At 39.5% G+C, this 14,392-nt stretch overlaps 1 protein-coding gene across 1 annotated transcript in view; it reads left to right on the top strand.

Annotated features, from left to right (window-relative positions):
- The first annotated feature begins 5,393 nt into the window (after nucleotides 1-5,393).
- Nucleotides 5,394-14,392, top strand: part of MTMR7 (myotubularin related protein 7) — an 87,047-nt gene continuing 78,048 nt past the window's right edge. Inside the window, exon 1 of the mRNA XM_006015856.2 lies at nucleotides 5,394-5,482. Within this exon, the coding sequence (XP_006015918.1) occupies nucleotides 5,459-5,482 (24 nt within the window). The 5' untranslated portion in view covers nucleotides 5,394-5,458. The remainder of the gene's footprint in view (nucleotides 5,483-14,392) is intronic.

The raw sequence follows: 14,392 nt of genomic DNA, 5'->3' as shown, positions 1-14,392 counted from the left end.
TCCATTGTTGCAGAATCTCCATCATTACAGGTTTTCAAAAACAGGCTGGTTAAGTACTGGTCAGGGATGTTTTAGGAATATCTATGTAAAGGAGCCGTGCTCTGTAAATGAGCCATCCTCTCTCCCACAGATAGCTGGAAGCTAACAAGAAGAGCTCAGCAGCTCACAGCAAGTAGATATTGGAGAGAATCATGCTCAACTATAGGAGAATGAAACCAAACTCTACCGCTGGCTTAGTTATGAAAGAAGATTAACACAGCTTGGATAAGTTTATGGAGAGGATACAGAAAGAGGTGTTCTGGCTGTTCACATTGTGATGCACGCAGAGTAGAATGGAAGGTGTTAGGCTTTTCCCATGTTTCTGGGCTTTGCTCGTTGCCACATGGGCAGAGTTGCCAAGCCTTATTTTTTTATGAATAGCTCAGTTTTTTAATGGATTTCATAAACAGGCCTTTTTAGTCTTGTTTTTTATGGGATGTTCATAAATTTATGGACGGTTGCCAACTTTGCACATAGGGCCAGAAAGGAATATTTTACCTTTTGCTTTGCCTTCCTCAGAAACATTGGGTGTTGAAGAGAAATTCCCTGCCAGGGCTTCTGAATGAGATGGTTTAAAGACATTTTTGTACTGGGACCAATTTAGAAAATCCTTCCAAAAACTCTTTGTAAATTGGTAAACATTTAGTATCACTTTACAAAGAGAAGATGATACTTATTGGGTGCATCTACATGTGCAATTAATATGAAGCAATAAACTCCAGAGCAATACGCTCTGGAGTTTACTACTGTTTGAACGTGCACCTGGGAGTGCAGCATGTTGAACCAGGTCAGAGCAGCCCATGGCTCAACATGCTTCACAGGGGCTGGCTGGGATGTGAGGGTGCCTTAGTGTGAGGGCTGCCTGCTGCATGTGCTGCTGCGTAGTGTTTTACTGTACAAAAATATAGTACTTGTATTTACTAATACTATCCTGCTGTGGATTAAATTAGTTTACTCCAGCCTAATAGGGGTGCATGTATAGATACTGAGATGTTTATTGCATAGCTAATTAGTCTACTGCACAGTAAACTTCTCATGTAGGTGTGACGCCCCTGATTCCTGGGTTATGTTTCGTTCTTTAGGACGGTTGGCTGGAAAATCTAAAATTTGGAGTTTCTTATGAAAAGGTGCAATTTTTTCTCACAAATATGTTCCTGAAAAATGTGTCTCCTTTGTGTAACCTGCTCTGTTCTTCAGAGCCTTTTCATGTTATACTTTTTACTGTGTTGTTGTGATCTGGTAAAAATGTATGTATAGTATAGTGGTGTTCTGAGTAGTGGGTGTTCGCAACAATTTACATTTTTGAAAGGTTTTACAATTTCAAGTTGAATTTTACCTTTTACTTACAGAAAATATTATTGAGAAGAGTAGACTCTTTCAAAACAGTAGAACATTTTTAGTTGGTTCAGTATATTTTCAATAGTCTTGCTCCTCTAATTTTGCTGACTTTTTCCTAATTAGGGATATGGTGGCAGGGTGGTTAAGGTGTCTTGCTATAGCTCTAGCAAAATGAATCCAAGTCTTACTCTGCCAAAGGCTACCTTGTCCTCATCAACTGAGCTGTAAATGGGTGATTGGTCATTTAGGCTTGGGTGTCAAACGGTGGCTGGATGTGATGCTAGCCTCATCACTTGCTTGTGTGTGGTTCGTTATAGAAAGTGGCTAATCTTAATCATAGTACAGCTGCACCTTATAGACTGAATCAAAGATGTATAAGCTTTGTCAGATGCATGTGTGTGACCTGGGCAAGTCTCTTCCCTTTTCTGAGCCTTCATTTCTTCTCTCACCCTTTTGCAGTCATTGATGAAGGGGCCATTTATCACCAGGTTATGTAGTGTATGTCACACAGTTGGGTTTTCATGCCCTGTATAAATTTTCATGGGTAACAACTCACTTTGACTGCTACATCTCTGATTCCATTGGTCTATAAGGTAAAACCCTACCCTGCTTCATACATGACTAACTACCTTGAGTACCTTGGACCAATAGTAATTCAATTCAGGAAATTTCCAGAATAGAAGTAAAATAGTTTTCCATTTGCATGATTTCACCAGCAAAGTTCAGTTTCCTTTTATACATTTCTTTTTTTAGACTTCGAGCAAAGCAGCCCTGAAGCATTTCTTCATGTAATTCTTAAAGTAAATGTTAAAATTTAAACTAAATAACTTTTCACCAAGTTAAAAGTTAAAGTTAAAACTGTCCCATGTCGAAACCTTACCTTGGGAATAGGTTCTGTCACATGCAGCTACCAGAAGAACTGGGGGAGAAGTTTTTGTGTGCAAGTGTATCAGCAAGGGATCCATAGGACACACTTCAGGAAATTCACACATTGCATACAAATATTTTAACAAGTACAGCATTTTTGGACTTCTACCTCTTATGCAGCTACTGTAAAGACATGACTAAGAGTGGGAAATGTGCTTTCACACAGTTAAATCATAGAAATCATAGAGAAGTAGGGCTGAAAAGGACCTCCAGAGGTCATCTAGTCTAACCCCGTGCTTGAGGCAGGATCATCCCTATCCAAAGCATCCTATCCAATCCATAATCTAATTTTTTTGTAAAACTGCTGTCAACCCTGCACCACCCTGTGTTGATGTTTCTGGATATTAGCATCCAAACAGGAATTTTGGAAACTAGATTACACTGTATCTCCTTATAACACATTTCTGCCTAGAGGCTTGCTTCTGTTCCCAGGGAAATTCATGGCAAAAGTTCTGGAAAGATCAGTCTCTATATGTAGGTTTATGAGCAGTCTCATGTCAGTTGTGTGCATCAAAATGACTGCAGTGTATTCATCCTAGTCTCTCCCATCAGAATTACTCTTCAGGTTTTGAATGGTGTTATGCAAGTTACTGACCCAAGGAGATAAAATTTCCATTCTTTTTGTAAAACACAGAAGCATTTTGAAATCAGTGAATAAAAAAATATTACCAAGGTGCTAAGTTGTTGTTTTTGTTATCATTATTGTTATACTTATACTGGTTGCCAATGAACCAGTAAAATGAGTCTGAACAAATGGATTTACAGCTATTTGTCCTCATAAATTTTTTTAATGTATCATTCTTATCTTTACTATAAAGACATTGATATTGTTACCCCTTTCATCATTTAGTGTAGACATGTCAGTGGAATGCATACTTACATTACAAAAATATCATCACACTTGGCATTTATAGACAACTTCGTTGGATGTTTCATCAGATGAGACAAGGATTCTATGGGGAATGGGAATGAAATTATCCTGTCACCTCTGTCAGACCCCTTTGTTTAGGAAGACTTTTATTGACACTCTATTTTGTGGATAAAAAAAGGATATCATTGTCCAGGACTGTCAAGAGACCACCTTCCATGAGCATTAGAGATGCATGAAAATATAAAAGAAAAGTAAAAAAAAAAAGGAAATAAAGGCAGTGGTTACTGCAGCTTTCTAAGACAAATGAAATTGTCATGACTTCTATTAAACACAAGAGCACTGTTTATAGTTAGTTTGCCATAAATGACACAACTAATCCAAGACTGGTTCTTGCAGCATGTTCAGAGGTTTCGGTGTATAACAAACACCTTGTGTAACACTTGGCTTTGCATCCTGTTATGTATATCCGTATTGGAGGTGAGGGAAATTGGGGGAGAGGGGATTTGCTATTGACTTAAATGAGCTTGAGTCAACCAGGAGATGTATCCAGGAAATAACAAATATTAATGGTGATGGGGTTTTCTCCTGTTTCCAAGCAGAGGGCATTGTTTTTCAGTTCTATCTACTGCATTGACAGCGGTGAATGCCAAGTGATAATAATATGTGTACTGAATCACATTAGCTATGACTACAAAGGAAAGATGCTTTATAGTTGGTTAATTCTTAATTGCTTCAGAGTGCACCTCTGAGACAAAATGAACAGAGGGGAGAAAAAAATGCCACTGGTTAAATGCCTGTGGGACTTGAGACCTGTAAATGTGAGCACTTTTACGAATCCCATTTAATACATTTTCCAGCATATCCTCAGCCCTCATTTCAGCTCATGAACACAAGACACAATGAAATGGATTGATGAAAAACTCCAGGCCCAGATTAGATCAAGGCTAGTGGGACCTCAGAACAGTGTGTCAGGTACTGCAGGTGAGTTGTGACACTTTGACTACATTATCTAGACCCTAAATTTAAAAAAAAAAGGTGTTTCCCTGTAGGGGTCACATCAACCTGTAGCCTGATCAGCTTCAAAGCACTCTCCTCCCCTGCTGCTGAGCCTGCTCAGGACCTCCAAGCTGGCCTAGGAGGAGCTTACCCTCTGGGCAAGAAGGAAATGGGAGATAGGGGCAGAAACCCTTACAAAGGTTTTTTTAGATCCAGGTAGACAAAGCCTTGGCTGGGATGAGATGGCAATGATTGTGATTTGAGCAGGGGGGTCAGACTAGATGACCTCCTGAGGTCCCTTCCACCCCTAATTTTCTATGATTCTAAATGGGAGGAGAATGGCAGAGAGGGCTAGTGCTGCATCTTTCACAGGCAGCTTCAGGCCATCCCTACCCAGGACCACAGCATGGAAATGACAATGCAGCCTAGTGCCTGGATGTTGCAGCTGTGAACAATTGCTCCCTGGGGACTGGATGCAGCTGCACCCTAGGCCTCCATCTCTCTGCCAGGGCTCAGCGCTGGGGTTTTTATCAAGCTGACTGTAGAGGGGAGGGGGGCTGCACAGACGTCCCTGCAGGACCTGGTGTGTTCTGTACCTGCCTGCAGGCTGCTGCTTTCAGCAAGAGACAGGCCACCTGCAAAATCACACAGGCGGCAGGGGCAGGCCCCAAATGTTTTACATCACTGAGGGCTTCAGCTGTAGACCAGGCCAGGAGGCAAGGTCAGGCTGGGTGGTCCCTGCCAGATATACTCTTAATCCAACAGAAATGGCTTTCCCTGGCCTTGGGGCCGAAGGCGGGGTGGGGAGGTGTGCTTGATTGATTTCTGTCCAGCTTCCCTCCAACCTGGCTGATCGCAGTGCTCCTGAATCAGGGATGCAGGGATGCATTTTCCTAGGTAGCTGTTGTCAGACTTTGCAGTCGGATGCAGAACCAGATGAGGGGGGGATTTCCTTTGTCCTTTATTCTGGCATCCTTGCCCAGGCACGCCTGAACCTGTCAGTCTTTAGGGCCTGGCTGACTGCATTTGTACTGCTTGTGCAAGCTGCATCTAAGCTGGGGGTGGGGAGGGAAGCATGGCATCTGTTCCTGGAGGAGGAGCTGATCAGCGACCTGCAAGCATCAAAACAGAGGCACTTTAGCAGCCTTTTAATAAGTCACTCCCTTCCTCTCCTGTTCCCTGCCATCCCCAGAAAAAAAATCTGATTAATAATCTCCCCTGTAGATGTATAGGAAACCCTCCTGAGTGGGAGAGGTGGATGAGCATCTCAGCAGGGAGCTGGACGCCATGGAGCACATCCGAACACCCAAGGTTGGTACCTACCCGGGAGGCTGGGGGGGGATGGATGGAGAGATGGATGGATGCCTGCAGTGTGGAGGGATGGAGCTATGCTGCCTGGCTCAGGAGAAGCCAATAGGAGGAAAAAAGGGCTTTTATATGTTGATGATTTTTGGCTCAGATTAAAAAAACAAATTAGCTCACCTCTAGTTAGAAAACAGATACATGAAACCCTGTGGGACTGTCTGGCTGTCATACCTGTGCTTTTTAGCTGCTTTTTTTTTTTTCAGCAACTCACTATTCATTTAGCTAAAATATCCCCACACATGTAAAGCATTGCTATGTAATGTTGAGTGAAATGTGTGTTAGGCAATTTACCCTTATTCAGCCATGATGCCTTATGTAAACCCCATCCTGGATGGCTGTAGTTAAACCAGAAGGAAAGGTACTTAAGTTATTTTCTTCTTCTTAATCCCTTAGTTTATTCCATTATTTCAAAGTCTTGGCAGAGATTTAATATAGTTTTAGCATTTGCTATTTATCTAGCCTAATCAGCATATAGCTTTGTATAGGGGAGACCTGTATTTGTCTGTGAAACCACCTTTTTTTCTGAATAGATGAACGTAGATGCAAATATGTTTTCAGCATATCAAAACTGAAGATAATGAAGCAAAAAGAAAAGGGAAAAAAAAGAAAGCTACTAATAACATGTCTAGCTTAGTGAGTAAAGTGTATTAATTTCCTATTTTTGTTTAGTCTAAAAATGCATCTGTATAGCCCTGAAACTCTGATTTTAAATAGTTCTTCATGTCTAGTTGTATATGGTCAGGCTTCATTATTGATGACCATCATGGTGACGTGGATTCAAGATCAGGGCCTGCTGTTGGATTTGGATGTTGGGGCCTCTGGCTTCTGTACAATGAATATGTTAGTTTCTTTTTCATCTTCCTCAGGAAAAAGCCTTTTATTTCATGGGATTCACTTGCCTTCCCGAGTTAAGCAAAAACAACCCCTTTTTTAGTGTCTACTCCACCACAGGTGGGAAATACCCAGTGAGAATTATGTATAATTATCTAACTGAGAAACAGTGAAAATGTGTAGAGGAAGAAATTAGCAATTGATTAATAAAGGCAGAGCATTAAATATTTCCTCAGGATGGAAAGCCTAAATGATCTAGCTCTCATTTATAGCAATAGGATTTTGCCCACTGGCTCGTCAAGGAGCAGAAGCAAATCTTAAAATTCTTACTATCCAAATATAAAATGTGTTTTATATGAGCCACAAAAAAGACTGCTAGTGCTGGTGTTGCACTGATCATTCTAGTCAGGATTGGATGGCTGTGGGTCCTAGGCTCTAGACAGCCTATTTTATTGTCTTTGAATAACAATTATGGGGATTCTTTATCTGATATAATAATGCCATTTGGAGGATTATTTTTGGAAGAGCTATGTTTACACAGATCGATACTTAACATAATCATATAAAATTATAAGAAAAAATACACTAAACATGAGTTGATTTTGAAATACATCTCCTACCCATTTTCCCTTAGATACCACTGAAATATCATTATCATTAGTGACCTAACAAATCAAATATCTTTGGTTTGGATGTAAAAAGCCAGAAATATAACAGTCTGCTTTCTACTAAATTTGTATTTTTTTTATCTGGATCTTGGTATGAAGTAGACCATTTCCAAGCAACTTCAGAAATAAAATGAAATAATTGTGTGAAGGTAAAAGTTATTCTAATTAAAATCCAATGCTTTCTCCTCCCCTTTCAACTTCATCCACAGTTTAGTAGGTTGTTTGTTTTCTAGATACATTTCATACAACTTCTTACAGTGAAAAACCTAGTCAACTCTCAAATCAAAGTAAAATGCACACACAGAAATCTAACAAAATCTGAAATATCAAAAATGAAATTCTTATCCCAACCAAAGTTTTTACCCACAAAAAGGAAAGGTACTATAGCTAATATGAAGCCCCTCAGGGATGTAGCTATTGCTATTAATTTCATATGGTAGATGCTCAGGTACAAAGGTGATGACTGGCAATATATAACCTTAAATAAATCTGAAATCTCATTCATGAATGTATCTTGCAAGCAGTTGCGTAATTTTGTTAATTATTGTTAATTATCCATTATGATTTTACAACAAGAGAGTCTAGCCAGCTATTGTTATCACTTTCTCCCTCTGAAATATATTTTTCTAAAAGATATAAATAGATTTTAATCAGACAAATGCATGTATGCAGTCTGAAACATCCTTGAAATTCATCCTTTAGCCACAGAGCTTTCAGCTTTGGCAGTATTGATCAGCTTATTATGTTTCCAGTAAATCTGCTATAATGCTGAAGATGTGCTTCAAGGCCAGTATTTGATGTACTGTGCTCAAGTCAAGTAGAGAAGCCCATTTTTGCCACAGTTGACTTAAACCAATGTATCAGTTTCCAGTATGCTTCAAAGTGCAAGGAAAAGAAAAAAATATATGCGCAATTTAAGAATAACATATAGTGGCATTCAGAAATGGTATTAAGTATATTTTCAGTTCTTCCTTAAATAAGTGATAAAATGAGACACCTTATTATTTACAATTTGTATTACAGGCCAGGATCAAGGCCTCATTGTACTTAGCACTGTACAGACTTAAAGCAAAGGATGTATCCTTTCTCTTAGTAAACAAGAGCAACATAGTGTGCCCTGGAAAATTATGGAATAGAGAAGAAAGGTGACTCAAGGTCCTATGGATAATTAATGGCAGAAATAGAACACTTGAGTTCAGTGCCCTGTCCCCTAGACCAGTAGTTTTTAACCTGTGGTTCACGAATCTCTGGGGCTCCGCAGAATATATCAAAGAGTTTTGTGAAAGATGACTGTGATCAGTCAAAAGTATATGAATACCCACACTTACAATTCAAAGGGGTTCACACCTCCATTCAAATTTTTTTAGGATCTGCAAATGAAAAAGGGTTAAAAGCCACGGCCCTAGACTAACTACCTTCCTTGAAAACCGTGTTTTTATTTGTATTTCCTTATCTGGAGACATGCCAGAGTTGTAACAGGCATGGGAGTCGATGAGGATTGCTACCTCTGCCATTGTTTATGAAAAACTCTTTCAACATAAATTCTAGCCTTTGAAACTTTTTCATTCTAAAGTGCCATGACAGCCTGAAAGCTGTTTTCTACAAGAGGGTCTGACACCAAAAGATGTCAAGTATCATAACAGGTTAGCATTCCTTTCCTTGAAGGGTGTTACAGATTCAAGGCCCTATAAGGATCAGGCACAGTAATTGTAATAGAGTCAATCCATATTAAAAGAAAATGGAGAGTTTGAATACAAGCTGTTCTATTTCCAGTAATTCATGAGATAATGAACATTGTTATTACCATACATAGTTATGTATAGAATAAGAACTGCCATACTAGGTAAGACCAATGGTCCATCTAGCCCATTATTCCCTTCAGTATCCTTCCTGGCATCCTCTATTTATTGGGTTAGAAATGCCAGAAGAAACATCTGCAACCGTTCTGTTCAATAGCCAGTAAAAGATCTACCATCCCTTAATTTATCCCATCTCTTTCTGAACCTGGCGATTCTATCTGCTTCTACCGCTTCCTGTGGTAATGAATTCCACAAGTATACTACACACTGCCTGCATCTACCTGTGCACATTTACTACACAGCAACCAAAATTACTGCACAGTATGGGTACATGTCTACACGGCCATGCCTGTACTGTGCAGTAAATATGATGATTTGTGCCAATTTATGCCAACACATCATGCAGGTATCAAATTTGTGCTCGATTAGTTACTGTGCAGTAATAAATCTGTAGACGCCTTACTGTGGAGTAACATTGTGTGTGTGGACTGATTTGGGACTAATTTTGGTCCCAAGGTAGTCCACGCACAGTGTTACTATGCCTTAATGCCTACACATGTAGACATTGGCCTATTCCCACTTACTGTAAATTTAAACCACCATAAATGAACACGTAGACAGGCTTATTGTATAAAAAAATACTTCTCTTGTTAGTATTAAACCTGTCACCTACTAATTTCAGTGGGTGTCCCCTAGTTCTAGTATACTCACACTTGCTAAATGACAGTTCCTTGTTCACTTGGTCCCTGTCCTTCATGATTTTATAGACCTCTGTCATATCCTGTCTCAGCCTTCTCCTTCCTAAACTGAAGATCCCTAACCTTTTTAGTCTTTCCTGGTATGGCAGCTGCTCCAGCCCCTATTATTTTGGTTGCCCCTGTGTATCTGTTCTACTACATCTTTTTTGAGATGCGGGGACCAGAACTGTATTCAAGATGTTGGTGCACCATGGATTTGCATGATGACATAATGATGTTCTCCGTTTTGTTTTCAATTCCTTTCTTAATGATGTCCAATATTGTATTGACTTTTTTGGTCACCATTGCACACTGAGCTGTAATAATTAGTTACATGCAGCCCATTGCGTTCTGATAAGTAATTAACAGGTTATGTGAGGCTGAATATGCATCCAAACAGACATGTGTATTACAGCAAGAACCTTTTCACACTGTAAATGTAAACCTGTACAATAGAGAATTGACATGCCCAAATTTAGGAGCAGCTAATCACTGCCCGTTACTATGTGCTTGTATCTGTACATACAACAAAAAAACACTCTCTTTTTGCAACCAAAAATTAATAACAAACCACTGTCTGCCATTAGTATGGAACAGATAGCAAGGTAATTTAGGGAAGCTGCCAAACACTAAAATGTTCACTAAGTGAAAAAAACAGTCTTCAAAAATTAATAAGTTATCTCTGCATAGACTAAAAATGTTTTGTTAACTTAGAAACATTTCTGACCAGGAATAGATTGACAGTTAAAGAGTTATAAAGGTATGTTTCCTTCAGATAATTATTTAATTTACTATTATTAGTTGATTATGACTTTTTATTTAGCAATATCTCATCACATTTGTCTTTAGCTACATATTTTGGCAGCAGGCCTACTGAATTTCAATATTCTCTTAATTAATAAGGAAGACTCATCCTCGGTATAATTCTTTTGTTTTCAGTTGAATTATCACAGGGACGCATTTTGCTCAGTAACTCTGGTTAACATATTATTTAGGAGGGTTAAAATTATTCTATTGTTTTAGGTTTTGCATCATCACAAGAGAGGTCTCTTTCTCAGGAAGTATTTAAGATATAGCACTGTTTGCATGCTTATGACATATATTCCTGATGGATATACCATATTTTTGTACGTACAACATAGACCTTTTCCCCAAAACCAGGTGCTGGAAATTAAAGTGCATATTACACGTGGGGAAATAACAGCAGTGTCTGCCTCTTAAACTTTGGCAAGGCCAAAGTGAAAGTAAAGTCTGCATAGGATCCACTGGGAGCAGAACAATGAGCAGACTTTTGGCTCCCTACCTTCTGCTACTTAGTTACTACAAGGAAAGATCCTTTTTTCTTCATTCTGCTTTTCAAAAGCAAGATGGATATTTTATTCAAGGACATGTTACATACAAGAAAATATGGTATTATTCTCCAAAGGAAATTGCAAGTAGGCAGGCTGAATGTGTCTTTGGGTTGTGTACAAATAATAATTAGATAGCTGAGGGATTCAAATCAGCTAACGTGCACAGCCATTGCATGAGGAAGCAAATATCTTCTGTAACAATGGAACACAAAGAGCATGGGGATTTGCCCAAGACCACAGCTGAGTCACTACCAGGGAGAGAGATATTCCTAATCTAGGATTCTTAATGTCTGCTTTCCTCCTATAATCACCAGGTTACCTTTTCCTAATGGTAATTTGTATTTCATTCAGCCCAACCGACTAGTCAAAATGCCACTTCAAATGGGCAAAACTTATTATTTAAACTGATAATAAGATTTCAGTGTGTGAAAGGGAAAACAACTTTTGCCTTTCTGGTCTAGTGCTTGCCAAAAAACCCCACTATGCCATATATGGCTTTTTGTTCGATTACGTCACTCACGTGTGTAGAGCATGGAGTGTCAGCAAGTTGCTTTCTTTCAGAGCTGTTTAATGGTTATATGACAAATTATAAATTCTGACTAATTTGACTACTACTGCAAATACCCCATGACTGTCACACTTTTGAGTGCTTGGCAAGCAGTTAATAAATCTGTGATTTTTTTTTTCCATGACCTTTATGTCTCAAAAGGGTTGGATGAGAAGGCCAAATGTGGGCCTGGTTTCTCTGCAGAAAGATAGAGGTTCTGGCTTGGTCCTTATGCCTTATTGAGGCTTTGGTTCATTAGCTTCGGGTGCCCGGGGAAATAGAACCTTTTTAAAGTGCCAGGTTGTTTATTTCCTTTCTAGGACCTTTTTGATGGTGACTGGTATTTACCCCTCTGTTGCAGAAATGCAGAAGAATTCAGAAAGTTCTGTTTTTGATTGTGTAACCACTGTATGTTTCATGGGCTTAGAGTTTACATTTACATTTGGATCAGGCTTTTTTTCTATTTTGAAATTTCTTACTTTATTTGACTTTTTAAATCTGAACCAGTTGCTTATAACTAGGGACCTACCTAAATTGCAGTTTCGTGATTTTTCAAAGTAACAATGAAAAACATTGGTTTCTGCTATCACCACGAAAAATGACATTTCCCACTATTTTGTATGGAGTCACTTCCTCCCCTGCATCCTCCTCTCCCTATAAAGCTTACTGGAATACAAAGAAAGCATGGCAATTCCTGCAGCCATAGAGCACATGATTTGAGAGCTACTGAGAGTTGAGCTAGTGACATATTTGTACATATGCTTGCACTGCAGCACTGGGTGCTTTTAAAAGCGCCTGGCACTGCAGCGCATGCATTTGTATAAACAACAAAATGTGCAACAGCACTGAGAAAATGGTGGCGGCATGCCTTTGAACTAAAACACATTGAAGGTGTTTTAGTTCAAAAGTGTACTCCTCCATTTTTGCTGTTTATACAAATGCTTGCGATGCAGCGCCAGGCACATCAGCTTGCATGCAGAGCAGACTCGATTAATCGGTGCATGGGAGCAGACAAATATATATGTATAAATGCCTGTAGACTCAGTGAAGGTGCCAGTCAGGAAAGTGAGAGGGTTTTGGTGCCATCTCTTAAGAAGCCAGATGCAATGCTGCAACAAGATGAGTGACTGGCCTTGGCCAATCAGTGACAAGGGGAGGCTCATCAGAAAAAGACAGTGAAATCAGCTCCATGTGCTGTGAGCAGCCCATGAAAATCCCTTCATTTTGCCATGATTTAGGTAGGTCCCTACTTATAAAACCTTTCTCAATCCACTGTACACTCTGGACTAAAGTTTGTGGCACTGCATTGCTGAGTTTTACATACAGATAAGTTTTCCATTTTTAGGGCATAATGTGCTTTCTTTGAAGATCCATTTAGTTTAGTTTTATGTCAGATGGCTGTGACAATGGACTCAGAATCTTAATGCTAGTGCTATTGTAATATAACACCCTGTGCTGTATTACATTCTGTGATCAGACGTTTCAGACTGGTGACTGGTAACAAATCAAAACTCAAATCTGAACAAATGGAAGCATCTAGAGATCATGGGTTGGATTTAAAGCCCCAGGTCTATACCTAATTTTAATGTTTCAGATCTAGGTTGGGTGTGAGTTTTGAAGGAACCTGTTTTCTAGTATTCATTTGAACGTAGGTTAAATTGAATAATAAAATGGTGGAAATCTTGCTTGATCTTGTACAGTTTCTAAAATTTACAGTGCTTATTGAATGAAGTTTGAAAAGACTTGAGCCTGAATTTTTATATAAAAGCAGTTTACAGCATTTTGGTCCCTGCAAATCTGAACCAGAATTGTAGTCTTGAATTGAACCTGAGACTATAATCTGCATATAGTGTGAATCTGAACCTCCAAAATTGTTATTTCCAGTTGAGTTCCCTCATTTCTTAAGTTAACATCATGGCATTACAAGCCAGGTAGGAATTTCTTATCCCAGTCTCAGTTTTCCTTTCAACTTTGTTGCCTATGTAGTCAGTACATCTTTTGGAACTCTAGTGGAGAAAATCCAGGTCTGTCTTGATTTGGGTGGCTTTCAACATGATTCAGTAATTGCTGGAATTAAATTAATTTCTGCTAAAAAGCAGTACTACAACACCATTTCAATGAATAACAACACTATTCATATTGTATATTAGCTTTTTTCATTAAGGATATTTCCATTGTAGTTGAAACAATTGAAATGCTTCAGCTTGAAGCTTTTAAAAATTTTCCCTTTTCTAGGATGTCTTAGATTTTATACTTTTTTCAGAGAAGGAGAACATATTTTTCAGAATTTCAAAATTTTCTACAAACTGGAAATTTTCAGTTTTAATCTGCTGTATTGTTGATTTTCTTAACGGTATAATATACTGCATGCATCATGTATCTTTAGTCAAAATTTCAGCATACAATAATAGGTCTGGTGTCCTAAAAATGTCATTTGGCACTTTGTGTAACCCATAATGTCTGGCCTCTGGGCTTCACATTGATCTTTTTTAGTTCACCATAAATCATGATTAACTTCACTAAAGACAGTGAGTTTCATTCACCTATATCTGATGACTCTGTAATGCCTAAAAGTGCTAGCTGCCCCACTCTGAGCGAGAGGTGGGATACATGGGAGGGGGTGTGTGCCTCCGGATTGGGGCAGGATGGGCGATGGAGTGGGTGCTATGGAGCGGCTGCAGCCACCCAAAAATTCATCATAGCCCCCGCTGCCCACCCAGAGCGCAGCGTGGTGCAGCCCTGGCCTTGCCTGCCCCGTGCAAATCTGGGGGCACACTCCCTCCCTGTGCCCTCCTGGACAAGCGGCAGGAGCAGCAATGGGAGCCGCTGGGCAAGCAATTCCTGGACCAGTGGTGTGCAGCGGCGGGAGCCACGTTCCCCCACCTTCCTGCACCCCCTGGATGAGCTGTGCCCTCGTTCTGT

This window comes from Alligator sinensis, unplaced genomic scaffold (assembly GCF_000455745.1).
Source record: "Alligator sinensis unplaced genomic scaffold, ASM45574v1 scaffold528_1, whole genome shotgun sequence".
Lineage (NCBI taxonomy): Eukaryota > Metazoa > Chordata > Crocodylia > Alligatoridae > Alligator > Alligator sinensis.
The sequence above is the reverse complement of the archived record's forward strand: the minus strand, read 5'-3'. Positions and strand labels throughout refer to the sequence as shown.